At 59.8% G+C, this 26576-nt stretch overlaps 3 protein-coding genes across 14 annotated transcripts in view; 2 read left to right on the top strand and 1 right to left on the bottom strand.

Annotated features, from left to right (window-relative positions):
* Positions 1-330: 330 nt before the first annotated feature.
* Positions 331-10241, bottom strand: PMPCA (peptidase, mitochondrial processing subunit alpha). Its single transcript, NM_001076964.1, has 13 exons — positions 10167-10241; positions 8640-8842; positions 8134-8213; positions 7870-7952; positions 6220-6314; positions 5340-5440; positions 4698-4961; positions 4313-4405; positions 3994-4112; positions 3813-3903; positions 3671-3733; positions 2194-2338; positions 331-1237 (listed from the first exon to the last, which is right to left on the bottom strand). Exons 1-13 carry the CDS (start codon positions 10235-10237, stop codon positions 1068-1070), a joined length of 1578 nt encoding a protein of 525 aa, NP_001070432.1. The 5' UTR covers positions 10238-10241; the 3' UTR covers positions 331-1067.
* Positions 10242-10321: 80 nt separating this feature from the next.
* ENTR1 (endosome associated trafficking regulator 1) lies at positions 10322-16611 on the top strand. 8 transcript variants are annotated; one of them, XM_024998528.2, is made up of 10 exons: positions 10322-10560; positions 10662-10811; positions 11506-11574; positions 12234-12346; positions 12545-12952; positions 13489-13562; positions 13976-14087; positions 14335-14397; positions 14772-14911; positions 15614-16611. In XM_024998528.2, the coding sequence occupies exons 1-10, from the start codon at positions 10491-10493 to the stop codon at positions 15711-15713; spliced, it is 1299 nt and encodes a 432-aa protein (XP_024854296.1). In that variant the 5' UTR covers positions 10322-10490; the 3' UTR covers positions 15714-16611.
* Positions 16612-20373: 3762 nt separating this feature from the next.
* The window catches only part of SNAPC4 (small nuclear RNA activating complex polypeptide 4), a 23967-nt gene continuing 17764 nt past the window's right edge, over positions 20374-26576 (top strand). For 4 of the 5 annotated variants that reach the window (XM_059891891.1, XM_024999636.2, XM_059891889.1 and 1 more), the window contains exons 1-10: positions 20374-20418; positions 21436-21576; positions 22511-22563; positions 23645-23812; positions 23934-24059; positions 24418-24496; positions 24793-24874; positions 25561-25665; positions 25746-25818; positions 26034-26198. In XM_059891891.1, the coding sequence (XP_059747874.1) occupies positions 21447-21576; positions 22511-22563; positions 23645-23812; positions 23934-24059; positions 24418-24496; positions 24793-24874; positions 25561-25665; positions 25746-25818; positions 26034-26198 (981 nt within the window). In that variant the 5' untranslated portion in view covers positions 20374-20418; positions 21436-21446. Of the gene's footprint in view, positions 20858-21435; positions 21577-22510; positions 22564-23644; positions 23813-23933; positions 24060-24417; positions 24497-24792; positions 24875-25560; positions 25666-25745; positions 25819-26033; positions 26199-26576 lie in introns of all 5 variants that reach the window. The other variant, XM_059891890.1, reaches the window with a different exon arrangement.

Here is a 26576-nt window from a genome sequence, read left to right as displayed (position 1 = left end):
TGGACAGCGTCGGGGGTGGGGGGCCGCGTGAGGCTGAGTGCAGTGGAGGGGGCCGTGAAGTTGGGGGCAAGCGTCCAGGAAACGAAACCCTTGGAGCTCAGCCTCCCAGCAGACACGGCCCGGCTGGTACCAGCTCCCAGCACGCCTCCCTCTGTCCCATTGCAATGACCACAGAAGGTCCCAACCACTGGGCCCCCACTCAGCGGATAGCAGCAGAGGGGCGAGTGGGGGCAGGGACTGGCACCTCCCACCCAGGCCAGGGCTCTTGTGCGGCAGCAGAGGGACAGAGATGTGGCGACAGGCTGTGGCAAGGCGAGTGGACGTGACGGATGACGCCGAAGCTGAAACATTTATTTGACGGCCTGAAATCACTCCTGCACCCAGCAGGGCTGCCCCTGGGCTTTCAAAACAAATGGCCTGGAGTCGACTCTTTGCTACAAAGCTGTGCACCCCGCTGACGGCCAGGAAGGAAGCCCCCCTCTAAACCACAGCAGCGTCCGGAGGGCGAGGCAGCCAGTGCAGTGCCCAGGTCCCGCAGGGCTCCACACAGCCTCAGTCCTCCTGCCGCCCAGCACGTCCCCCAGTCAAGTCTCAGAAGGCCCAGCCGCCCCGCCTGCACACCTCGGAGATCAGGAGAGGGAGAAGCTTCCCCCCATCAGTCAAGCGGGATGAAGGGTCACTCTGGGACCCCAGATGCTGGTGTGGATGGCCACAGCCTCCAGAAGTGGGCAGGCTGGAGGGGCCCGCTGGCCTCCAAGGAGAGGTCAGGCCTCACCCACTCCAACACCACTCGTTTCAGGGACCCTGTGGTGACCCCACTTGCCCAGATTCCTGGGCGAGCAGGAAGGTGAGCCTGGCCTGACCCGCACTGGTGGCTCCCCCTCCCTGCGAGTCCCTGGTTTCCGGCCACAGGGCTGGAGAGCAACCTTTATTCTGCTGGTTGCCTGTCTTCTGAAGGAAGCGTGCTCTGCTGAGCTGTCCACTCATGTTCAGGGAAGTCCCAGGCCATGAACGTCTGCCCTGCCGTCACCCCCGAGACGCACGGGGGGCGCGCCGCTGTGGCGCCTCTACCGGAAGAGCCGGTACACCCGGGGCAGGCGCCCGTCCCTGCTGGCCAGCGCTGCCTGCACATGCTCGTACGCAGGCAGCTCACTCAGGTCTCCCAGCGCAGCCACAGCGGGCTTCCCACGGAGCATCTTGGAGGCGACCCTCTTGATGTCCTCCGGCTTCACGTCGCCTGGCACAGGAGCAGAGGTGTCAGGGCCACCCCGCACACTGCCGCAGCCCAGCCCTCCCCACACTGTGGCAGTAGCCCTGAACAGACTGGTGGGTCCCCCCGCCAGCGCCCCCCACCTGCCGGGAGCGGTGCTAGGGACTGCAGAGCGTCCGAGTGCAGCCAAGAGTGGGCCGCAGTGGGTCAGGGCGAGGTCTTAGTGGGCGGGCAAGGGTCAGTTTCAGACACACAAGGATGTGCTCATTCCCAGAAAGTTAGTAATAACCAAGGGAAAAAACAGGCCTCGTTTGATTCACCTATAGAACTCCACAGGAGAGTAAAAACTACCTCCTCAGGGCTGCATGGACAGTGGATGGGGTTGGAACCAGGGGGCTGAGGGGCCGTACACGCAGCCCAGCGTCAGAGGAGGGACTGACACCCCAGGAACTAATTTCCTACAGAAGATGAGGCCTTGGGGAGGTCGGAACTGTGGTTCTCAAGCACCAAGCAGCTTCTCCGAGGGAAGACAAGAGTTCACACACGGGTGGGGTGAGCGCAGTTCCCAGCGGGCCTCCACACCCAGGAGACACTTCACCTAGCGAGGTGCCTCCACAAAGCGGCAGGCGAACCCTTCTGGGGTTGCAGACCCGAGCAATCTACAGAGGCCGAGAGCCACAGGCAGATGAAGCTTAGGGCACGCCTGGACGTTCAAGCAGGGAGACCACCAACGCCTGGCACAGAGCCACTGTGGGGGCTGGTGCCCCTCCACGTGCAGTGGGCTCTGGCCACGCACTCCACCCAGGTCCCCGCTGAATCTGTGTTAAACCTGGAGGGGCTGTGAGGCCCGTGTGTGAGGGGGCAAAAAGCTGGGGCGGTACGAGTAAGGCGCTGAGCTGGCACTGCAGGGCTGGGAAGCACGCCGGGCGAAGGGCAAGGCAGGGCCCGAGCCCGCAGGGCCTCCACCCAGGAACCCTACTCACGGATGAGTGCACACAGCTCGTGGGGCAGCTTTCTGGAACGTGTGGCCAGCACCTGCCTCCCCACGTCCTCAAAGATGACAGGCCGGGCCTCCAGATTCATCATGAGCATGGACGTGAGCTGCGTCTTGGCCCGCTCCAGCTCCACCTGCAGGGGCATGTGGCTCAGTCCTCACGCCCCAGCACCCGGCCACTGGCACGTGGCCCAGGCGGCAGAGGCTGAAAGACATGTCCTGAGAAAGGGTCTTCGCTTACCCTGGGCTGAATAAGGGAGGAAGCCCCCCGGGCCCAGGCTTTCGCCGAAGTCACCAGCCAAGTCCCGCCATGCTTTATCCTCGGGCTTTCTGGGTTGGGGGGAATGCACTAACAGGGCCTTGGCCACATCCCAAACAGGCCTAAGTCCTGCCTCCCTGGAGCGCTTGTGTATAAACAGTCTGCTGTGTGACACAAGCAGGAAAAACCACAAACCCCCGAACTGCAGGACCCCAAAGGGGACCGCACACGGCAATCACAGGAAAACAAATTGGCTGCCGGCTCTGTCAGCTCCAGGGCCAACCCCCAGCCCAGGAGCAAGGCCCGGGCAGCGGTGCTCACCCCACCAGCTCTGCACCTGGGGCCCCTGCGACCAAGCCGGAAGCTTAGACTGAGAGCCCAGTGGCCATGTCCCCGAGGCCCAACCCGGAGCTCGAGGGGAGAGGCGGGGCTGAGGAGAGGCACAGGCCGCCTGCTAGGGGCGCGCAGGCCTGGAGAAGCATCAGCACTGACTCCGCACCACTGAAGTACGCTAAGTCCTGACCTAACACAGGCCTCATTCACTTTTGCAACTTCAGGCAAATACTTTTTGTCTCAAATTGGCGTTGCCTGAGAGAAAAACACTGCACTGTTTTTCTGGTAGGATGCTAACGATGTCAAGTGCAAACTTCCACACGTGTTTTTATTCTTAATACCATGCTTCTTATCAGGAAAGAAATATGTGGTAACTGCATATCCTGCAGACAAGACACGCAGAAAGCAGCTCTAACCCAGAGGAGACGGCTCATGCGCCGGGCTCTCTGCTGCTGGGTGCCTGTGGAAGTGTATGAGCACAGTCCACATGGACCGTGTACACAGAACCTGCTCGTTTGTGCCAGCTCTGCTCCAGGAAAAAACAAGACTTCTAAACGTGTATGGCATAAAAAACAAACAAGGAAACAGGACTTAAAAACAAACAAGAGCCAGAAAAGGTGAGACAAACGCCCCGGGTGGCCAGCTCATTCCGTGGGGTGCTTCTCCAGTTCCTCCACAGGCGGCTGAGGTGCCGTGGGGCGGGCCCAGGAGGCTGGGCTGGGGGCTCCTCAGCAGGGACATCAGCAAGGACGGGCCCCCGCCTGCGGGCTGTGCTGCCCCGGCTGAGACGCTGCTGGGGTGGGCACGGAACACAGGCCACTGCTGGCCGCCCCATGCCGCAGTCTCCACCAGCCAGCACCACAGATGTACTCACCACGTCCACAGTCCCAGCCATTAAAACAAACTCCCTCGTGACGATTTCCACCATTTCTCGCACCTGCAAGAGAGCGGGAAGCACGAGTGTGCCAGCTGAGCCCCGTGGCCCCTGGCCCCGGGGGAAAGCAGCCCAGCCTCACCTGTCTGGGGTCGGCGCTGGCGTGAATGCACAGCAGGCCCGTGTCCTCGTAGCTGTGGTGGTAGGAGGTCGCATTGTACATCCAGTGGTGCCTGCGAGGGCACAGGAAAGGTGTCACAGCCCAAAGCGGGCTCAGCTGGGCCAGGGCCCCAACACACCTGGACACGGCACGCCCGACCCACCTGTTGAGCACGTTGAGGTAGAGCCTGGTGAACATGCCCTTGCCGGGCCCACCGGCCGAGAAGGAGCCGCCCCCGCCCATCATCATGTTCAGCACTGCAAAAGGGATGAAGTCCCCCTCCTGTGGGGACACCGGGGTGGAGGGAGGGGCGGGGGGAGTCAGTGGGGAGAGGTGAAGGCCCCTCCTGTGAGGACACGGCGGGTGGGAGGAATGAAGTCCCCCTCCTGCAGGGACAAGGCGGGTGGGGCTCATGGTGGGGGGGGTGACATCCCCCTCCGGTGGGAGGCTGGGGCAGCACTCAGCAGGGCAGTGGGACGCACCAGGAAGGAGCAGCTCTCCAGGCCGATCATGATGTGTGTGAGCTCAGGGAATGGGGTGGGGCCCAGGCTGACGTTGGACATGTCTCTCTCCAGCTGCAACCAAGCAGAACGGGCGTGCGTGCTCAGATACGGGCCACTGGGCCTCGGCGCTCCTCAGGCCAAGGGGTCTGTGACCAGGCCTACAGAAGTCGTGCAGTAACATCAGGAGGCCCTGGAGAGGCGAGAGCCACTCGAGCCTCTGGCTCTGGCCCAACTCAGCTCTAAGGAGGATTTGGGTTAAGGTGAAGCTGCAACATCATCAACTCAAACACCCACAGGATAAACGTAAGATACCACCTAAAAAGAAGTCCAAGAAAGCACGCGCAGCCCGAGGTCACGGTGTTACCTTGACGATGCCCCCAGTGTACTGAGCCACCGATCTGTCCACGTGCACGGCCGCCCCCGTGCCCCAGGCGGGACAGGTCCCCAGGAGGTACTTCCGGGCGCACTCGACCAGCTGTGCGTGCTCCACCCCTACCCCGGCCAGCACCATGCGGTCAGGGGTGTAGTAGTTCCTCAGGTAAGCGTGCAGCACGTCCCGGTCCATCTTTCCGACGTTCTCCGCGGGGCAGAAACGGTGGAGCCCCACCGTGTTTTCCCTGTACGCCGCCTGGGCACGCAAGTGAGAGGAACACACGTGACACAGAGAAGGCGGCCAGGCCCCCGAGAGCTGGCCCGCGACGACCCCCAGCAGACGGGAAGCCGCCAGCGGCTTGGTTCAGCCCCCCGAGAGCTGGCCCGCGACGACCCCCAGCAGACGGGAAGCCGCCAGCGGCTTGGTTCAGCTACTGCTTGGTGGAGCAGCTTTGTGCGTTTACAAAAATAGTAAAGCCCGCCGCTCCGGAATGAGAGCTCGTACGAAACATAAAGGGCACGTCCCAGAGCTCTCACTGCTCTGAGGGCTGGTGAGTTTACAGCGGGCACTGCTGACACCTGAGAAATCCCAGGCGTCTCCAGAGGTGGCCCCGGGGCGCCGCGCCCGCCTCACCTCGTGAACCATCTCGGTGAGGAGCGGCTCCGGGTCGGGCCGCATGTTGAGGTCCTCCAGCTCAAACTGCACAGCCATGCGCGCCATCTCAATTTCCTCGTCTGCAAAGAACCAAACCGAGGCTCAGGAGGAGCCACCTGGAGCCCAGGTCCCTGAACAGGCCATGTCGCTGACCCGTGGGCGCTGGCAGTCTCCTCTGCCTTCCCCGGGACAGTCCTGGGGGACGTACGTGCGAGTCGGGGGGACGGGGCACACCCTGCAGGCAGACTGGAGGACTGGGCATGTTCCGGCTCCGGCACGAGGCAGCCACACGGACCTGCTCTGAGGCGCAGCCTCCCGCAAGAGGCACGCCGGTCCCCAGCCGTCCACCCAGACACACGCACAAACCAACATCGGGGGCGTTTCCTCAGGTCACCGGGACAAGCGCCAGAGAACCGTGAACGTGGTCCTGTAGCCTGGGACCCCGCTCCCCCACCGCCCCAAGGCCAGGCTGCTGGGAAACACCGCAGCCAGCCCAGTCTGGCACTGCTCCTGGTGGGGAGTGCAAATCCTGCCGTTTGTAAGGCTGGGGAAGGCGGGGGGAGACAGGGACATGGAGACTCCTGGTAGCACACCCGTCAGTATATAAACACCACCCGAGAGGCCTTTCTGAAATGAAAGGACCTTTCCACTGCAGATGCCGCAGAGCAGAGCGAGGCGTGTCACGCACCCAGCACCAAGCACATTTCCTGTGAGTGTGCTTTCTAGTGTCCCTGTACTAGCCATCCCTGGCCGGGCAGCCCAAGGCTCCAAGGACACCATGCCCCTCCCCAGGGCAGGACACCGACACAGCTCCAGGCACCCCACCCCCAGGGACCCCTCAAGCAGCCGGAGCGCACACCTGTCAGCCTGGGGTGCAGGACCACGTCTGCCAGCAAGCCTACCACTGTGTCCAGGCCCTTAGAATCAGCAGACACAGCATACATGGTGGTGTCTCTGAAAAAACCAACAAAACCAATCCTGGGGGCACTGAGGGCACGACAGGCATACGCGGGGTGGGGTGGGGGGTAACGCCACTCTGCATCCAGGCTCAACCCAAACCTGGTGCTGCTCCCCTTTCCTGTCGCACAGTATGAACCCTCGGCAGGCAGGATCCACACCCGCACAGGCTAAGCGCCGGAGTGGAAGACACTGTCCAGCAAACGCGCGGGGCTCTGAGCGGTCCTCGCCAGCACAGGCCCCTCCACAGCTGTCCCTGCCCCCGTGCTGTGTGTCTGGTGTGTGGCCGGTCCGGGGGTGCACACCTGGCCTCAGACAGCAGCACTGCGACGGGACGGGTGCACCAAGTCACCTCGGAAGGGGAAGCACAGGCGTCCCCTTGCAAAGCCTCGTGGCTCTGAAAACTAGAGCCACGAGTGCGGGCGGAAGGGCGATCTGGCAGGAGGCCAGAGAGCACAGCAGCCACAGGAGAGGCGCGAGCCCTGGAGCAGAGACGGCCCCCAGGGCCTCTGCAGAAAAGGGGCCATCTTGAGCAGGGCAGGGAGAGAGAACCAGATGGGGAGCTGAGAGTGGGTGGGCTGCGTAGGAGCAGGACTCAGGCCCGCCTGACGAGAAAGGGACCTGGGGACACGGAGGAAGAGGCTCTAAACGACATCGAAGGCAGAGACTCTGACTTCACTCAGAGGCAGCTGGGAACCACCAGCTTCTCAACAGACTTCTTTTTGAACCCATGAACACAGAGACCATGCTAACTCTAATCCTTGTCATTTCACTATGTAGCATTCAGATGGCAGTAACCAACCACTTAATCAAGTAGGACCCGGGACTTCCCTGGCAGCTCCTGCGTTAGGATCCTGCACCTCCACTGCAGGGGGCACAAGTTCGATCCCTGGTCAGGGAACTAATAATAAGATTCCACACGACACATGACGCACCCCACCCCCAAAGTGTGATCTTTGCTCATCTCATATCGCCCTGAACAAAGCTTCCTGAACACGCCCTACCCTAGATAAACGCTACCTGTCTTTGTCCACCACACCCCTGGCTGTCTGTGAACCCCCCTCCCTAACAGACCCCTGCCTCTTCAGGCTGAGCCTCTGCAACTGCTACTCTCCAGGTCTGAGCCTCTGTCTCCCATCGTTCCACCTGGCAAACTCCCTCAAGAACCAGGCCAACGTCAAGTCACTTTCCTGACTCCAGAACGAGTTAGAGGCCCATCCTCCACACTCCCAGCACACCTTGGGTCCCTGGCTCTTACGCCCATCACCTGTGGGGCCGCCCTCTGCCTGATCTGTGAGCACCGTAGAGACCCCCTGTGCCCAGCCGGCGGCCTATCTCCAATGACCAGGGAAACGGCCTTCTGGAGGCCCCGTGGCCCTGCAAGTCTGCCCACTCTTCCAATTCGCCACCAGCTCTCTGCCTGGACCAGGGCTCGCTTCTCACCACTCAGCCCCACAGCCTCTTCGAGGGGGGGGTTCAGGGGACTGTGAGCAAGGATGAGAGCAGCAGCTCCACGCGATGCAAGAGGGATGTGTGTGTGAAGCCGGCATACCTCGAGGTCTGGCAATCACAGATACCCCCGTGCTTCTCCAAGGTTAGCAGAATTTCATCTTTGCTGTCAAATCTCTCAGTAGACTGCGGGAAATAAGAGACTCTGAGTGAGCGTCCAAAGCCACCGCCAAATACAGTCTTTAAGAAAGTATTTAATTAGCATCAACTCAGCAACGTAATCACTTATGGAAAGTGCCATTCTAAAAGAGGAAACTGGATAGGTTCTTTCCAAGCATAGACTCAAAATGACCAACTGGACACTGACCGAAAATGCCAATTTTTCCAAAAAGTGAGCAATTCCACTAAGATATTTCGCTTCGTATCTTGATCCAGAGTTAATAAGAACTGGTAATAAAAAGAAAATTGACAGATTAAACCAAATGTTCAACAGGAAACACTTAAGACAAACCTTTTAAAAGAGTGAATACAACTAAACAGCCAAATTTAAACACGTGAGAGTGATGAGCATGTCCACTGTCTCAATTCTGAGCACTTCACGGGTACACACACGTCAGTATTTACAGGATTCTTCACTTTATGCTCGCCGTAGAAAATTTTTAGAGTAACAGAAAGGTAGAAAGAGGGAAAACAAACCCACCACCGAGACAGCTACTGTTCATTCTGCAGCTGCTAAACCTTCAGATTCTATAATGTGCTTTTTCACTCAGGACACAGTTTATTAACTATGCCCTAATTACAACTCACAGTCGACTGAGGTGTGTGCGTTTTGCAACAAACAGGACCACCCCCAACACCACCAACAGTACTCACTCCCGACTGTACAGAACTGTCCAAACTTATTCTGGGATGCCACACGGAGTCCATTGTCCAGTGTGGTAACTTTGGTTTCAAACTTTTCTTGTCCGTCAACTGTAGCAAAAACAGGCTTGGGTACTCCCGGCAAGGGGGAAGAGAGGGGGATGTTGGGGTAGGCCCCACCACTGCTGAACCGTCTGTATGCGGGGTCTCCAAACCTGCAACAGAGAAGGCGGTGCAGGCATGAGGAAAATGAGACGCTGCGGCCTTCCCTGGCAGCCCAGTGGTCAGGACTCGGCACTTTCACAGCCGGGGCCCAGACTCAATCTCTGGTTGGGGAACTGACATCCTGCAAGACACCTGGAACGACCGGAAAAAACAGAGAGAGAGAGAGAGAGAGAGAACAGCGTAAACTGTGGTGGCCACCAAGGTGCAGCCTGCATCTCCTCATGCAGAGATTTCTACACCATCCCAGAGACAGGGCAGAGGCGTGACCAAGGGCGTCACTGACGGAACAAATTCTGCCTGGGCCCAGGCCCTTGAGGCAAGCTGGTGCTGTGTCTATGAAACAGTAGGAACAGCCCTTTACGGGTGGGGGCTGTGTGGGTCAAGTCAGTTTCTGCTCACAGAGCACCTGACCAAGCTCTGCCCTTCAAAAGCCCCCCTGGAGTCTAAATGGAAGCCACACCTCTTCACCAGGTCCCAAAGGCTTTGTATGCTCTGACCCCCCACTCACTCTCCAAACTCATCTCCTAACCCGTCGAGCCCCGCCGCACCAGGTGCGCCCACTGGCCCGCTGTTCACACTCTCAACACACTGGCTCATCACGCCCGCAGCTGGGCCTGCCCTGCCTTCTTCACGAGCACTGCTCACAGGGCTAACCCTTCTCTCATTTCCCACCTCTCTTGGCTTAACACCTCCTTGGAGGCTGCTCTTCATTCTTCCTGAAGTTGTCTCATGTTTCCTACCGCGGAACTGCGGCTTCAAAGCTGATACTCTAGGTGCGCGATTGTCTGAACCCACTGCCTGGTTTCTGTCATCATAGCACCCGGCTCCCACGCAAATGCTGTACACAGCGAGAAGGCAAAACCCCACCTGTCGCCTGAACGAAAGTGCTAGTGTGGGAAAAGGCCAGAGGTCCAGAGGAGAAGGCGCACAGCGCCGCGGCCAAGGGGACGGCTCTGGCCGCCACGGAACCCCGGCTCCGCGGGCCCCAAGGAGCCGAGGCCCCGCGGACTCGGCCTCACAAGGGGACATGCGGCCGGAAGGGGCCCGAGGCGGAGATGACACGTGACCTCGGACAAGCCCCCGACCGCCCGGGAGAAGCGGGAGGGGGAGGAGAGACGGATGAAGCTCGGGGCCGGAGCCCGGGGCGCCAGACGAGGAAGCCCCACCGTCGCCTCGGGGACGGGGCCAGGGGCCCGCACCCCCAGCCCGCTCACCGGCCGCCGCGCCACGGCATGGGGAAGCCGGAGGCGGGGCACCCAGGGGGGCTCGGGCTGCCCCGGCCCCCGGCCGACCCCCGGCCCGCCCTCGGCTCACCTCGGTCGCGAGCGGCCCCACGAGCCCGAGCCCCGCAGCAGCCGCGTCGCCGCCAGCACCATGGCCGCCATCTTGTGTCCCCGCCCACCGCTTCTGTCGTCACTTCTGGTTCCGCCCCCGGCGCCCCGCCCCCCCGGCGCCCGCTCGCGGCGCTCGGCCTCGCGATTCCGGTGCGCAGAGCGCAAGCAGCGGCCAGCGGCTCGGAGCGGCGGCCGAGCGGCGGGCGACGGAGGCGGGCGACTCGGGCCGCGGCCGGGACGGAGCCGGGGCCATGGAGCCGCCGCTGCCGGGCTGAAGAGGGCTGGCGCCGCGCAGCCCGCGGCGATGGCGGGCTACGCGCGCCGCCCGGGCGTCACCCCGCTGTCCCGGGCCCGGAGCCTCGTCATTCCGGACGGTGAGCGGGCGGGGGACGGGCGGGCGGCCGCGGCCCGGCGGCCGCGCTGAGGTCCAGGTGAGGCGGGCGCGCGGGTGAAGTCGCTCTTGTTGTTATTACAGCTCCCGCGTTCTATGAGCGCCGGTCTTGTCTCCCCCAGCTAGACTGTGAGCGCCCCCCAGCCAGGGACCTGGAGTCCCACTTCTTCGGCATTCGGCCGACGTTTATGTGCTATGTGCCCAGTCCGGTGCTAGCTTCCGTGGGAGACACAGGTGAGAGAAGAGCTTCAGGGACCCCGCCCTCCCCGGGGCCGGCGCTGCTTGTGGTACCGCGCGGTAGCGCAGCTCACCCCTCGCGATGACCACTAGCCCCACCGTGTGCCGGGCACTGGGAGTCCCGCCGCCTGGAGCTCACAGTCTGATAGTGGAGAACCCCCCGCCCCCGCCCCCGCCCCGCCAGACAGTTCCGGTAGACCGCAGTAAATGTTGGCTTAGAGGTAGGCCCAGGGTGAGCACAGAAAACCCTGTCTTTCTTCGAGGTGGGAAGGATAAGGGAGCCTTCAGCAGACCAGGCTTCCCATTCCTTGGTCCCCTGCAGCTAGGCGGAGGCCAGCTTTAGTTCCTCCTAATTCTCCCCAGGCGGCTAACACTGCTTGGCCTTCAGGGTATTCGGGGGCATTTAGGTGATTCTGTCGGGGTCTGAGAGCCATTGACCACCCTTGTGGGCGTTCAGGAGGTACCACAAGATCTGCCCCACTGGGCGTCAAACCTATTGGGAGGTATTTCAGAATCACAGATGCCAAGGCCCATGGCAGCAGCCCATGTCCAGAGGCAGGAGCCCATGGGCGTGAGCTTTAAACGTCCTCCAGGCTGTGAGAAACCGCTGCACTAGAGACCCCGTGTCAGAGAAAGCTGGGGTCACAGAGCACTCGTGTGGTCACAGTGGGGTGATGGTGTCTCTCTGCAGATTTTGGCTATGGAAAGGGGAAGTGTGCTAAGCAAGGTCCACCGGGAGCTCAGAACACACACTTTGGAGGTAGAGTAGTTCGGTAATCCTTTGTTTTTCTCTCCACCCGTGTCTCCACGTGCCAGGCACATGCCCAGGGGTGGGGCTGTAGATCTCACAGCGTATAACTAGTATACCTGGAGCCCGGAAGAGCCAGTGGGAGTAGAGCCCCACAGATCTGATCTTCACCGTCAGGTGGAGGGAAGGAGGGCGCAGGGCAGGAGGGAAGTCACGCCTGAGGGGTCTGAAGAGACGGGGGTGGAGCTGAAGTCACAGGAGCCAACTTCACACAGGACTGGCAACTGGGCTGGGCGTCATCGGTGGGCTGAAAGGGCTGCGGTGTGGCTGCCTGGGTCCCCAGGGAGTGGAGAGAGAAGGGAAAGCTGAGGTGAGGCGGGAAGAGGCTGTTCCTGAAGCCTCTGGCTGGGAGGCGGGCCACAGGCGCCTCCGCGCTCCCCACGTGGAGCCCGACGGCAACAAGGCGCAGGGGGCGCGGGGCGGGGCGGGAACCAGGCTCTCGGACGCCCCAGTCGCCCGTCCTGTCAGGCAGCTGGTCATCTCCCGGTGACGGAAAGGACATGAGCATTCCCAGTGTAGGTGGGGTCGCGTTCAGGCGAGGGCAGGGAATAGGAGCTCCCTCTGAGGGCCTTCGAGAGGCTTTCTCCTGTGTGACACTTGGTGTCTTTCAGATGATAAACTTGGAGATCTGGAAGCGGCAAACCCGTTCTCCTTTAAAGAGTTTTTGAAGACCAAGAACCTGAGCCTGTCGAAAGAGGACACCGACAGCAGAGTTTACTCACAGGTATGCCTGAGGCCGCGTTCGCAGCGACCCTGGAAGCCCTCCGGACGTCTCTCCTGAGGCGCGCGGGACAAGGGACGAAGCGGGGCAGTGAGGAGTTCAGGCCCACCAGGCTCCTCTCTCTCTGTGCCAGCAGCAGACGTCTGGGAGGGACGGCCTGCAATGGCCCCAGTCTAAGCATCACTTCCCCGCCTTCTCTAGGAAGCCACGAGGCACTCGCTGGGACTCGACCGCACCTCCCCAGCTTCCCAGACTGTGGGCTATGGCCTGGAATATCAGCAGCCATTTTTTGAAGACCCAACGGGGGCTGGCGACCTCCTGGACGAGGATGAGGATGAGGAGGACGGGTGGAACGGGGCCTACCTGCCGTCCGCCATGGAGCAGACGCACTCCTCCAGGGTGGCCGCCAGCACGTCGCCCTGCAGCACGTACGTCTCCTTTTTCTCCAACCCGTCGGAGCTGGTGGGGCCCGAGTCTCTGCCCCCATGGACGCTGAGCGACTCCGACTCTCGCATCTCCCCGACGGGGAGCCCCAGCGCTGACTTCACAGCCCACGGAGAGAGTCTGGGGGACAGGCACCTTCGGACACTGCAGATAAGTTACGAAGCAGTAAGTGAGGTGGGGGTTGTGTCGGCGCCCCTCCCTGGTCACTGCTCGTGCCTGAGCAGCATTCTTGGAGGATGCCGGAGCCCCCAGCGTCCTCCATGGCCTGGGGTTTGGGCTCCAAGCACGAAAGGCTGTGGTGTCGCAGCTGCGGCAGCATCCCCGTGCTTACCGTGTCGGCGCCCGGAAAGACCCAAGGAGGACTGGCAGAGGACTGCCGGGGGGCCAGTCTCCAGCATGAACGGGGGCAGGGGGAGACCCTCAGAGCGCTGCCCCTCAGAAAATGGTCCACTCCAGGCAGCGGTTGAGGACAGCTTGCCTGGTGAAAAGATTACAGTCGCTTAGAGTTATTCTGAGTAAAAGTGGAGTCTGTGACAGGTTCTAAAAAGCAGACACTTCGGTTCTCTCTTTCTCTATGTGGACTATAGAGTGATACTCTGGAATGTTTTTGTTTATTAAGAAGTTCCAGAGCCAAACTGTGAAAATGAAGACTCCTTTTGAGTGAGACACTGAGTTCTAATAAGGATTTTCTTTTTCTGCAGCTGAAAGATGAGAATTCTAAGCTAAGAAGAAAGCTGACTGAGATTCAGAGCTTCTCTGAAACTCAAACAGAAATGTATGTAAGCTTTTGGATAGGCTCGCAATTCAACCATGTCCCGACCCTCAGAAACCACTGTGAAAGCGATAATGAAGTATGGGGGTTGGACTGAGCCCGGGTTTTATTGCACTAAATCCTCGGTGTCAGATACGTTTCTCATGTTCTGTGTTAAAGTTTAGTTGAAAACAGAGCCAAACCAGCCACTCTTGATGGTGGCGCAGGGGGCTGTCAGATAGCCCCCCCGCCGCCCTGGGCACCCCGACCGTGAGCTGGCCTGTGTCTAGCTCCAAGGCTGTGCTCCTCCAGCTGCGGCTTTAACCCTGGGCTCCTGTGGCTTTTATCTGATCAATCCAGTTAAAACTTCTGATAGTCTGTTACGCTCAGAATTAGTCACAGGAGTTGTTGATAACCCAGGCCTTTTCCTTAACAAGGGTGAGGACGCTTGAGCGGAAGTTAGAAGCGAAAATGATCAAGGAGGAGAGTGACTATCACGACCTGGAGTCGGTGGTGCAGCAGGTGGAGCAGAATCTGGAGCTCATGACTGTGAGCAGCCAGGGCCCTTGTTTGCAGCGGAGAGGTGGGCGGGCCTGCCTGGCCAGACGTCGTGAAGCGTCGGGTGCCGCTACCTGGGGGGCCCAGGCCGGGGCCATGAGCAGGGGTCCCTCCTATGGGCTGCCCAGCCGTTGGGCGGGCCCGCCAGGTGACGGGGACGGACGGGAACAAGGGGATGTGCTGTGTCCAAGCTGCCGTGTCAGTGATGGCTTTTTTTTTTTTTTGGTCGGGGAATCAGAAACGTGCAGTGAAGGCAGAAAATCACGTCCTGAAACTGAGACAGGAGGTCAGCTTGCTCCAGGTAACTAGCAAGAGGGCCTCACCAGTTCGCGTGTGAGTGAAAGAACCTTTCCTCCTCCACCCTCCCCTCCAGTTCCCTCCCAACAAGACAAAGCACCCGAATCAGGACGTATGAGCTGCCTTCTCAGGGCCTCCTGGTTGAGCCCCACACGGGGCTGGGGGTGGGTCCGAGCACCCCAGATGGCGGGCGAGGTACCAGCACGGCAAGAGGTCATGTCCTTCAGGAGCCCCCCAGTCAGGGCAGGGCGCCTTGTCGTGGGGGCACACGGTGCCCTCTGGTCGCACTGCCTCGGGCGCGGGGCTTGGTTTCGGTCGGACGGCCTCTTGGCCGCTTCCTGCTCAGCCGGGAAAGTCGTAACGTCTCCTCTCCCACAGGCCCAGGTCTCTGACTTCAAGCGTGAGAACGAAGCCCTGCGGTCAGGCCAGGGCGCCAGCCTGACGGTGGTGAAGCAGAACACGGACGTGGCCCTGCAGAACCTCCGTGTGGTCATGAACAATGCTCATGCCTCCATTAAGTGAGTGCGGGGCCCTGGCCGCTGTCGAAGCTGCAGGCTGGGGGGCGGGCTCGTGACCCTGTTCACCCCAGGGTCATGGGAGGCAGCCTGGGCCAGCAGCCCCTCCCGGTCCACATGGGGATAACTGATAACCATTCTCACCTGGGAGGCTTGAGGGTTAGCATCAGGCAGGTCTTAATCGCCTGCAAGACGTCTACCAAGATTTTGGGTGAAACAGGATGACAGTACTGTCTCTCTCATAAAAACACACGAACTTGAACAGGGCTCCCGGGAGGCGTCCTGGGCTGGCGTCCTCTGTCTCCCTTGAGCGCAGCGGGCAGCGGTGTCCAGCCTCAGCCACAGACAGTGAGGCCCGTCACCTTTAAGCTGAACACGTAGTGTGTCTGGAGAGTAAATCTGACGTTGAACAAACTGCGGCTTTTGCTCGAGACCTTCTTTGCTTTAACGCTCTGGGGTTTTTGTTGTGTGTGTTTGTTTGGGGGTTTATGGGGAGTATTTTTTGTGGGGCGGGGGTGGGGTCAGGATGCACCACGCAGCTTTTGGGTTCTTAGTTCTCCAGCCAGAGCTCAAACCTGTGCTCCCTGCAGTGAAAGCGTGAAACCCTAACCCCTGGGCCACCAGGGAAGTCCCTGTGCTTCTGTTACTGCCCCGGAGCGATTGTATTAATAGAAGCCATCCGTCACCTCTGGGCTTTCATTTCAGGCAGCTGGTTTCTGGAGCTGAAACGTTGAATCTCGTTGCTGAAATCCTTAAATCTATAGACAGAATTTCTGAGATTAAAGACCAAGGGGAGGAGTCGTGAGAGCCACGGAGGTGCTTCCAGCTCCCAGCTCTGTTTACATCCTGAAACCACTTCCCGACGGATTCCAAGCTGCCGCGGCGTCTCTGAGTGTGCAGACTTCACCCACAGTAAAGCTTTATCCCAAGACACTAACTTCGTGACGTGCGGCAGTGTTATTAGCCACACACGGGGCCGCACCTGCGCTTCTGCGTAGCCTTTCTAGCTGAGCTCCACACCGCCTCGTAGACGCTGATCATCTATTTGAAGGCAATTCTATAAAAGCCAGTGATTTTTTTTTTAAGTTAGTAAACGAAAGCAGCGGTTCTGTAGTGTTTCCGTCGTCACTGCAGCGCTCTAGCTGTAAGATGAGTTCCGTTGGCCGTCTTTCTTTTGTCAGTAGAGACACACTACGCGAGCCGAAAAGCACGCCCTCGCCTTGGACAGGGACGTGTGCCTTACTGCCCTCGCTCAGCGTGCCCTGGCTTGCGGTCTGCTCCCTCAGCTTCTGGCAGGGGAGGGCTCTTGCTTGGTGGTCTGAGCACAGGCGCCCTGCACGGCGGCCACTGTTGTCCCCCAGGGACCAAGGTCAGCACAGGCATTCCACAGCCGGACGCGGGCTAAGAGCATCTCTTCACGGGCCTTCGCCTGGGAGCGCTGTGGCTGGAGGGCTTGATAGGCGTTTCCAGCGGCAGCTTGCGCAGCGACGTGCAGGGTTCAGGGACGGGAAGCGTGCGCAGACTCCCCAGGTCAGCTTGAGGGCCCCCAGGGTGCCTTCCAGCCCCTCCTATCGGAGGAGCTGTAACACACACTAGATGCCTTTTGTGCTCTTTTCCTGTGGGTGTTATTTTTTTAAAATAAACGTCCTTTTCTCCTCCTGTTCAAATCGACAGTTTTCTTATTTAATAAACTCTAAAAGTCACATGCAGTGTCCCTTTTTTCCCTGTTGAGCCTGCTCTTTATGTTTGAGAATCACACTGTCAGCCTTGTTCTAACAGGTGGTTTGTGCTGGTAATGCAGATTATGGGGTTAGGGTTTGCCCACAACTGCCGCGGGGCCTGGCCACAGCGACCGCGGACTGTGGAGAGCTGTGGGCAGGGCAGGCTTATGTGTCTCGAGTGGGACCCACGAGTCCAGCGTTGGCGCGTTTGCCATCACTTCATCGGATTTTCAAGATGTTCACATTGCTAGGCCCTCTGATCTTAGCTCAGAAGTCTACGGTCTTCTGGCCCTAAGATACAGGGCCCCCTCTGGCCCCCTCTGACCTACATCTTACCCCCACCCACCACCTCTTGCTCCTGCCTGTTGGTGAAAAGTGGGCTCCCAGATCAGTTTTCAGGGCAGACTTCAAACCTGGAAGTCTAGCCGGAGAGTGTTAAGAGTGAGGGTCTCTTGCATGGGTACATGTGACGGCATGGGTGGCTCTATGCACAGCCCTGCAGAGGGCACTAGATCACCATCTTTGAGTTGCCTTCACCCACCGGCCCACAGGCCGGGCTGGCTGGGCAAGAGGCAGAGCGGCTTGAAGTGTTCCACAGTAAAAGAAGAAAAGAAAACCTCAGATGACAATTCACACTGGCTTGACTTTGTTGACCAGGTGTCTCTGCCTGTGGATCTGAACTCCGTGGGGGTCCAGACCTGGGCTATCACGTGGGTGCTGGGCGAGCAAGGGATGGACTGGCAGCTCTGCAGCCCCATCGCTGGCTCACCAGAAGGGCGTGGGCGCCCACCCATCCCGGGACTCTGGCCACGGGGAGGCAAATCCCAAAGAAAGGCAAGGCCAAAGGATGCTCAGACTACCACACAACTGCACTCATCTGACACAGTAGCAAAGTAATGCTCAAAATTCTCCAAGCCAGGCTTCAGCAGTACGTGAACCGTGAACTACCTGATCTTCAAGCTGGTTTTAGAAAAGGCAGAGGAACCAGAGATCAAATTGCCAACATCCTCTGGATCATGGAAAAAGCAAGAGAGTTCCAGAAAAACATCTATTTCTGCTTTATTGACTATGCGAAAGCCTTTGACTGTGTGGATCACAATAAACTTTGGAAAACTCTGAAAGAGATGGGAATACCAGACCACCTGACCTGCCTCTTGAGAAACCTATATGCAGGTCAGGAAGCAACAGTTAGAACTGGACATGGAACAACAGACTGGTTCCAAATAGGAAAAGCAGTACGTCAAGGCTGTATATTGTCACCCTGCTTATTTAACGTATATGCAGAGTACCTCATGAGAAACACTGGGCTAGAAGAAGCACAAGCTAGAATCAAGATTGCTGGGAGAAATATCAGTAACCTCAGATATGCAGATGACACCACCCTTATGGCAGAAAGGGAAGAGAAACTAAAAAGCCTCTTGATGAAAGCAAAAGAGGAGAGTGAAAAAGTTGGCTTAAAGCTCAACATTCAGCAAACTAAGATCATGGCATCTGGTCCCATCACTTCATGGCAAATAGATGGGGAAACAGTGGAAACTGTCAGATGCCGAGGTCCAGCCCCAGCTGATCCAGGGTATTCGAAGGAGAGACGGCCTAGGCGACTATTTATATGCTAATTAGAGATATAAAGAATAATAGAATGAGGATAGCTCAGTAGGAAAATTCAGTGGAGAAAAGAGGCTGAGTAGCTTGGTTTACGCGGGAGACCAATAAAACTTCAAGACAAGAAGTTTGCACCACTTACGTAGGCCGCAGGCGCCCTCTCGAATAGCGGAAGGTGCCTCACCCTAGACACGTTCTCGAGTGGGTCTTAGAAGCCCAGGCATAATTAGTAAGCGTGGTGGGTTCCGCGCTCCAGATGGAGACTCAGCTGGAAGTTAAAGGGAAGAATGACATGGGGAGACCAAGCATTGGTGAGCAAGGCCCGTAGCTTTATTTTTAACAGGGGCTTTTATACCCTAAGTTACACATAGAGGATAATAGGGGATGCAAAGTCAGCAGTCTTTGATTCTTATCAAAAACCAGGGTTTCTTTCCTGCAAATTTATCATATACAAATGGTTTAGGTGATTTACATCATCTTCTGGCCAGAAGGCCTACTAACATTTTATGACTCTTGACAAGGACTTGTCAACAAAGACTTATCTTCTCTAAGAGTAATTATTTTAAGGTTTAGCGCCATCTTCCAAAGATAAAATTGCATTCCTATAGGGCGGATGTGTAATGGGTTTACAACAAAGGAAAGAATTTATTACCTTAAGGGTCTAAAGTTACTAACACCAAGGCCACTACTTATTTTTTCTACATACCAACTATATTAATTAATACACATTCAAGGATACAATTCAGGGGATGTGAAAACTTGGCAACAAGCATTGGCTCATCAATGAAATCCTTTACTAGTTTATTCTGACAGTTTCTAACTCTCTGAGAGGTTCTAAGCTATTTGAATATCTTAAGCTTCCCGTGCCTCTCGAGGCTGGGAGACTGTAAACAATCGTATGCATAGCTGTAGGAGTCCGGGTAAACTTGTCAGGCGAGTTAGAGAGCCATCTGAGGGGTTTGGATTTAAACACTCCTAATTGCCCAGGAACTTTATTAATTGGAGCTGTAAGTTAACTCTTTGACAGAGAGAGCGAGATGGTGGTAGGGGACAGCCCCCAGTAAAGTCAGAGGTGAGAGCACAAAGCAATAAAGTAGGCAGACTCTGGTTTTTTTGGGGGTAGATGCTCGAGAATATCCGGGCGGACTCCTGAGGCTCGATCCCGCCTTTGCGTATGCTAAGCCTCCTTCCTCATGACCTTTGTCACGAGTGGAATGCCTCACCGGCTCCCAGCAGTCAGACTAATTTTAGGGGGCTCCAAAATCACTGCAGATGGTGACTGCAGCCATTAAATTAAAAGACGCTTATTCCTTGGAAGGAAAGTTATGAGCAACCTAGACAGCATATTAAAAAGCAGAGACATTACTTTGCCAAAAAGGTCCCTCTAGTCAAGGCTATGGTTTTTCCAGTGGTCATGTATGGATATGAGAGTTGGACTGTGAAGAAAGCTGAGCTCCGAAGAATTGATGCTTTTGAACTGTGGTGTTGGAGAAGACTCTTCAGAGTCCCTTGGACTGCAAGGAGATCCAACCAATCCATCCTAAAGGAGATCAGTCCTGCGTGTTCTTTGGAAGGACTGATGCTGGGGCTAAAACTCCAATACTTTGGCCACCTCATGTGAAGAGTTGACTCATTGGAAAACACCCTGATGCTGGGAGGGATTGGGGTCAGGAGGAGAAGGGAACGACAGAGGATGAGATGGCTGGATGGCATCACCGACTCGATGGACATGAGTTTGGGTAAACTCGGGAGCTGGTGATGGACAGGGAGGCCTGGCGTGCTGCGATTCATGTGATCGAAAAGAGTCGAACATGATCGAGAGACTGAACTGAACTGAACTGACGTGGCCATGGCCAGGACAGTCCTGAGCACTCGGCGGGTTTTCTCCTCGGTTCCTCTACCAAAACCCTGGAGACAACTCACGGAGAAACAGCACAGACAAGCTCGGGGGCGGCTGCAAGAGGTCCCACCCCCGGGAGCGTGACCAAGGCACCCGGGACCCCAGCCGAGTGCCGGCGGACGCGGGCAGTTCCAATGCTGGCCGCGCGGGGGCACCACCGGCCCGGCCCGAGAGCCCGATCCCAACGTGCCTTGCGTTTCCGTCGCGGCCTTGGAGGCGGGACTTCCGGCCCGCGGCGACGTAAGGAAGCGTGTGCGTGGAGGCTGAGGGGCCGGGTCCCAGTGCAGGTGAGGAGCGGGCAGGGGAGGGCCGGGAGGAGGAGCGACCCGGGAGAGCCCGGGGGCGGCGGGGGAGGAGCGGCGAGAGGCGGCATGCAGGCCGGCTGGGGAGCGGGGTACGCGCAGGGCCTTGTTATCGCCCGGGCCCCGTCGGGGGCGCGCGGGCCGAGCGGCCGGACTACGCCGCCCGTCCTGGAAGCCTCGTTCCCGCTGCCCGCGAGCTGGGGGCGTTCCGGGTGGCGGCGGCGGCCCTGTTTGCCGCTCTGGAGGCCCCCGATCGCCTGCACCGGGGGGGCGTTGCGGGGCGGCCACGGGTGGGAAGGGGCTTCTCCTGGGTGTTTTGGCCCCTAAGTCTGAGCCTGTGTTTCCCTGGCGTTCCCGCTGCCGCCGGTTTATTCTCCCACTTGTTTATTAGACGTCCCAGACTGTTGTTTCCAAAGGAAAAGAGGTACCTGTTCCTTTCTCAGAGGCTTGTTCAGGCTCAGTCCCGAAAGCCAGGTGTTGTGCTGGGGCTTCAGCAGGCCCTGCCCTCCCGGAGGGGGCTTCCACCCAAGGCTGTGGACCCTGCCCCCTGGTGGGTGTGTATTTTATTTGGTACCCGATGCCCTCTGTGTCCAGCTCTGTGCTGGGGGGCGAGCGGATGCACCTCGGGGTTATGGGCCTCGTCCTTGTCCTCTAGTGACTTTGCCACCACACTTTGCTTTTGACGCATTGGGTTTTGTGGTGGGAAGACAGACCGGGCAGCTGGGCGGTGTTGCTATCCATCACTGCCCTCCCGCAACCCCTGCCCCGGTGCTGGCTGCAGCCTCAGCGTGGCTGACAAGGCAAAGAGCAGGAGCTCACAGGGCCCTGGGGGTGCCAGGTAGGCCCAAGGCTCCCCAGAGATACCATCGTCACGCCTGGGCTTCTCGGAGCCCCGTGCCTGCTCTGGTCAGGCTTCTGCCGTCCCCCGCAGGGCCGAGCGTCTGAGGGGCAGGTGGGGTTCCCGCGTGCTCTGGGTTTCTGACATCTCAGGATGTGTTGCAGGCGGGGCTGTCATGGATGTGGATGCTGAGAGAGAGAGGATCTCCAGGGAGATCCAGCAGCTGGAGAGGATCTTGGATCCTTGCTGCTCGAGCGTCAGCATGGACGTCTCAGAGTCCAGTCTCAACTCGGATTCGGATGCAGGTCAGCACCCACACTCCTTGGTCAGAGCGGCCGTGTCTGCCCTTGGACCACGGTCAGCCACAGTGCGTCACACCGCTGGGTCTTTAGTCCGCTGGCCAGCATCACCATGCTCTCATCAGCCCCTGGCCCTGCGGGCATGCATGAGCACCCTGCCTCTTGGGGCCGCAGGCTGTCCTGGGAGGGGGGCCCTGCTCTCCTTCTCAGGATCGGAAGGCTGCTGGCCTCAGCCCCCCGGCTTGAACAGTCTGCCACCGCTGAGACCCCTTGGATCTCTTCCTGGTGCTCAGGCAGCTGCCCTCTGTCGGAGGCCCCCGCTGCCAGGGCTCCCCTTCTGCCCACCCCATGTGCTCCCCTGGGCCCCGAGCACCCCTCCCGGCAGCTCTGGCCTGAGGTCTGCCTGCACAGACCGAGCCATCCAGGGCCCAGCCTCCCATCCCTCAGGCTCAGGGGCGGCCCTCAGGCTGAGCCTGTCACGGTTCCCAGCTACACGGGCCTTCTCTCACCTGATCCTGGGCCTCTGTGCGTGGCCCCCCTCCCCGCTCTGACCAGCTCCAGTTCCCCAAGGACAGAGCTGTCTCGCGTGAAGCCTGCCCTGGCTGTCCCTACAGTTCCTGTTTGCTCCATGCCTGGGGAAGCCCCACGTTAGGCTGACATCTTGTCTTTCTGGCTCATCCTACCCTCAGCCCAGTGCCCACTGCACACAGAAGGCTGTGCTCAGCCCCCCGGGCATAGGCGGGGAGTGGGGGAGGTCCACGCAGCGTGCATCCCACCCCAGGCCTCTTGTCCCCTGTGGACCTCCTCACTTCAGCTCCCCCCCCCCGCCGCCCCCCGGTCTGTGGCTGCACTGGCCGGTTGGTTTCAGCACCTGTGGGGTGCATCACCAGCTGCTGCGTCCAGCGCTGGGCACCGACACCGTGTGCTTGCATTCCTGCAGATTTGCTGCCCGACGAGGACTTGGACTCGGACGCTGCTGGCCCACTGCTCTCGGTAACCTGCGGCCTGAGGTGGTCGTGCTCGCTAAAGTGGACACACCACCCTTCCAGTGGGTCTGGGGAGGGGGTGCTTGGAACTCACCTTGGCTCTTCTGCATTATTAAAGTCTCACGGATGTTGTCAGTCAAGAGAGAAGGGGTGTCATCAGAAGTACACACGTCCCTAGAGATAACCGTCATCACAGCTGGGCGTTCACTCCTCTCGCCTTCTCTTAGCTCCTGCCGGCCGCACTGACCTCAGCCAGACATGACTCGGGGGAGGCTGAGCGTGCTGCCTGGTCCTGCCCCGTAGTCACTGCTCCATGCGTCGGGGGCAGTGGCAGCCCCAGTCGGTGCGCGCGCGCTGGAGCCGAGAGCAGCAGCTGGGAGCAGAGGGAGCGCTCGGGCCTGCCGCTCCGTGCCTGCCGTCTGTGCATCTTGTGATTTTCTGTTAGTTTGGGAAATTTTTATAATTGCTTTTTGTTTTTCCACTAAGTCGATAGACATGGATTTGCTTCCTCTTTGTAGTAGCTGGGTGGTGCCCTGATACGGACTTACTGTAGTTCCGCAGCCTTCAGACGCGCCACCTTGAGGTGGCCGTTTGGCTCAGCTTGGTTTCAGTCTTGCCGGCGCCGTGGGGCCCACGTTCCCACTCCCTGCGTCTGCCAGCAAACCTGTTGTACAGCGAGTCCGAGTTTCTCGGGAGTTTTTACTGTCGACGGTGAAAATTGCTCATTTCCTCATTCTCTCACCTGAGGTGTATTCTTAGAGATGGCGTATGAATCGGCTTTGTTTTTTAATCATTTTCTTTCTTTGTTTAAATTTGTTCATTTTTAATTGAAAGGTAATTGTTTTACAATATCGCGTTGGTTCCCATCACACATCAGCGTGTATCAGCCATACATATCAGCCATACACATGAGCCTCCCTCCCACCTCCCGTCTAAATTGGTCCGTTGTAAACTAGGAGACGTGTCCGGGCGCTGTGTGGTCCACGGTCAGGGTGGCGTGTCACCGGCCCAGCGGCCAGACCGCAGCTCACCTGCAGCCCTGCGTGTGCGCGTGTCTCCCTCACCTGCAGTTCCCCGCTTGTCTCCAGGAGGAAGAGAGGTGGGGTGAAGCCAGCAACGACGAGGACGACCCCAAGGAGAAGGCGCTCCCTGAAGACCCGGAGACCTGCCTGCAGCTGAACATGGTCTACCAAGAGGTGGTCCGGGAGAAGCTGGCGGAGGTCAGCCTGCTGCTGGCCCAGAACCGGGAGCAGCAGGTCAGGCGGGCCTGGCCCGGGAGGTGCTGCTGCCCGGCCCCGGGGCACCGGGCCCTGGGTCCCGTCCTCCAGGGGAGCCGCTGCTGGCCGACCCACCAGCGGCCCTGTGTGTCTGCTGCAGGAGGAAGTCATGGGCGACCTTGTGGGCGTCAAGGGCCCCAAGGTGAAGGACGACAGGAACCCGCCCCCAAACCTGTACCTCGGACACTTCATGAAGCCCTACTTCAGGGACAGGGTCACGGGAGTGGTGAGTGGCCCGCGCGCTGCTCGCGTCCCCGCGACCTGCCGTGGGCATCGGGACTTCCTCAAATTCTCAGGAGCGTGTTCCCCGGCCTTGCTGAACTGGAACCCTGCCAGCCCCAGGAGGGAGCGGCAGGCCTGTGTCCTTGGGAGGGAGCAGGTGGCTTCGGCCCACGGACAGGCGGCGCTGAGTCCTCCCCGCGGGGGCAGCCCCCTGGCCCTGCTGCAGGTGGTGTCCAGAGCCGCTCCCCAGGCCGTGCTCTAGGGCCGGGCGTCCACGCACGCTGGGGGCCAGGGTCCTGAGTCCCGGCGGAGAGCGTGCTTGGCTCTGCCCACAGAGTGATCCGCCTGCCATTCTCCGACAGGGGCCTCCTGCCAACGAGGACACGCGGGAGAAGGCTGCCCAGGGCATCAAGGCTTTCACGGAGCTCCTGGTGACCAAGTGTACGAGCCCCGCCCCAGGAGTCCGCCTTGACCGCTGGCCTGGCCCACCTGAGGGCCTGCCCTTCCCCACTGAGTGGGGTCACGGGGTTGGTTCGTGAGGGACAGACCGGGCCTCCCCGGGCTCGCTCTGTGCTCTCCCACCTCATCCCTGCTCCGGGGTGTGTGCTGGGGGCGAGTCCCGGGTGGCCTCCCGCACGGTCACTTCCTTGCCACGGGCTGGACAGGGTGGGCTGGGGGGTCGTCGCTGACAGGGTGTGACCCTGAGTTACCCCGTCCGCATCCTCATCTCTCTGCAGGGAAGACCTGGGAAAAGGTCCTGCTCAGGAAGTCGGTGGTGAGTGACCGCCTGCAGCGGCTGCTCCAGCCCAAGTTGCTCAAGTGAGTGCGGAGGCTCCCTGCCCTGGGGCGAGGCCCGGGCGGGCTGGCGGCTCCGTGGCCAGAGGCCTTGCCCGCGTCCCTCCGCTGCAGCAGGAGCAGCACAGCTCCTGGCCTCTCCCTTGGGGGGGGTGTGTGAGGGCCAGCCCGTCCTCCGTGAGCCGTCGGCCTGGATTGGGCTGCGCTGAGAAAGAGAACTGTTGGCAAGACGGGCGTCCCACGTGTGCTGACGGGGTGGGATCTCCTGACCACGCTGCAGCACCTGGGGTCAGGCCAGCGGTCCCTAGGGCCGCCTCCCGGCTCGAGTGGGTCCGGGCTTGTTTTGGGGCAGTGGGGTCACACCTCGGGTCCTGCTCGGCTTGTCCTGGAGGTGGTTGTCTCTGAGGGTCAGCACGTTTGGAGATCGGACGACGTGCCGGGTGCCAGTCGTGTCTCCTGTGTGAGCACCGCCGTGTGCACTGCCCGCGTGCCCGTCACAACAGCTGCACACAGGGCTGCGGCTTTCTCTCCGGGTGTTTGGTGGGGAGGGTCAGCCTTTAGAGCCTGTGCTCCCCACAGCCGTGCCGCGTGGTGTGCTGGCAGGAGACCAGCCCCGCGGGTGCCTGCCCAGATCCGTGGAAACACCAGGCCAGCTGGCCGCGGGCACAGCATCGCCGTCGGTCCCACAGGCGCCTTTCCCTGCCTTTCAGGCTGGAGTACTTGCAGCAGAAGCAGAGCAGGGCCACAAGCGAGCTGGAGAAGCAGATCCTGGAGAAGCAGGCCAGGGAAGCGGAGAAGGAGGTGCAGGACATCAAGTGAGCGGTCCTGCCGGGGTGGGCATGGTCTGTGGGGAGCTGAGGGCTGGCATGACCCCGTGCCCCCGCCCTCTCTGCAGTCAGCTCCCGGAGGAGGCCTTGCTGGGCGACAGGCTGGACAGCCACGACTGGGACAAGATCTCCAACGTCAACGTGAGTCCCAGTGGCCAGGGCGGGTTCAGCACCGGTCATTGAGGCCACGACCTGCGTGGCCACTAGGCCTGCTGGGACTCCCTTTGGTCACACGCAGGTCCAGCAGCATGGATCGCTTTGGGGGCTTCCCCGCCGGCACTTCCTGGCAGCCTGGACAGAGACCGCACTCCCCGCGGCCCACTCCCACACAGACAGGTCTGTTTGTCTGTCTGCAGTTTGAGGGAGGCCGCAGCACGGAGGAGATCCGCAAGTTCTGGCAGAACCACGAGCACCCGAGCATCAACAAGCAGGAGTGGAGCGAACAGGAGGTGGCCCAGCTGAAGGCCGTCGCAGCCAAGCACGGCCACCTGGACTGGCAGAGTATCGCCGAGGAGCTGGGGGTGAGGGTCACGCTGCGTCCAGGGCCCGCCCTTGCAGCCGCCAGAGGGTCTGCTCGGGCCACTCGGGAGGGCGGCTGGAGGGTCGGCTCGGGCCACTCGGGAGGGCGGCTGGAGGGTCTGCTCGGGCCACTCGGGAGGGCGGCTGGAGGGGTCGGCTCGGGCCACTCAGGAGGGCGGCTGGAGGGGTTGGCTCGGGCCACTCAGGAGGGCGGCTGGAGGGGTCGGCTCGGGCCACTCGGGAGGGCAGCTGGAGGAGGTCAGAGGTTGCTTGGACCACACCACCTCCCACGGATGCCCTCCTGAGCAGCCTCGGTGTCCCGCCTGCTTGGTCCCTTTCCCGAGCCTCAGCTCCTGCTCTGGACCGTGCTCTGGTGGTCT

The sequence above is a fragment of the Bos taurus genome, chromosome 11 (genome assembly GCF_002263795.3).
Source record: "Bos taurus isolate L1 Dominette 01449 registration number 42190680 breed Hereford chromosome 11, ARS-UCD2.0, whole genome shotgun sequence".
NCBI lineage: Eukaryota > Metazoa > Chordata > Mammalia > Artiodactyla > Bovidae > Bos > Bos taurus.
This window is presented reverse-complemented; position numbering and strand designations above follow the sequence as displayed.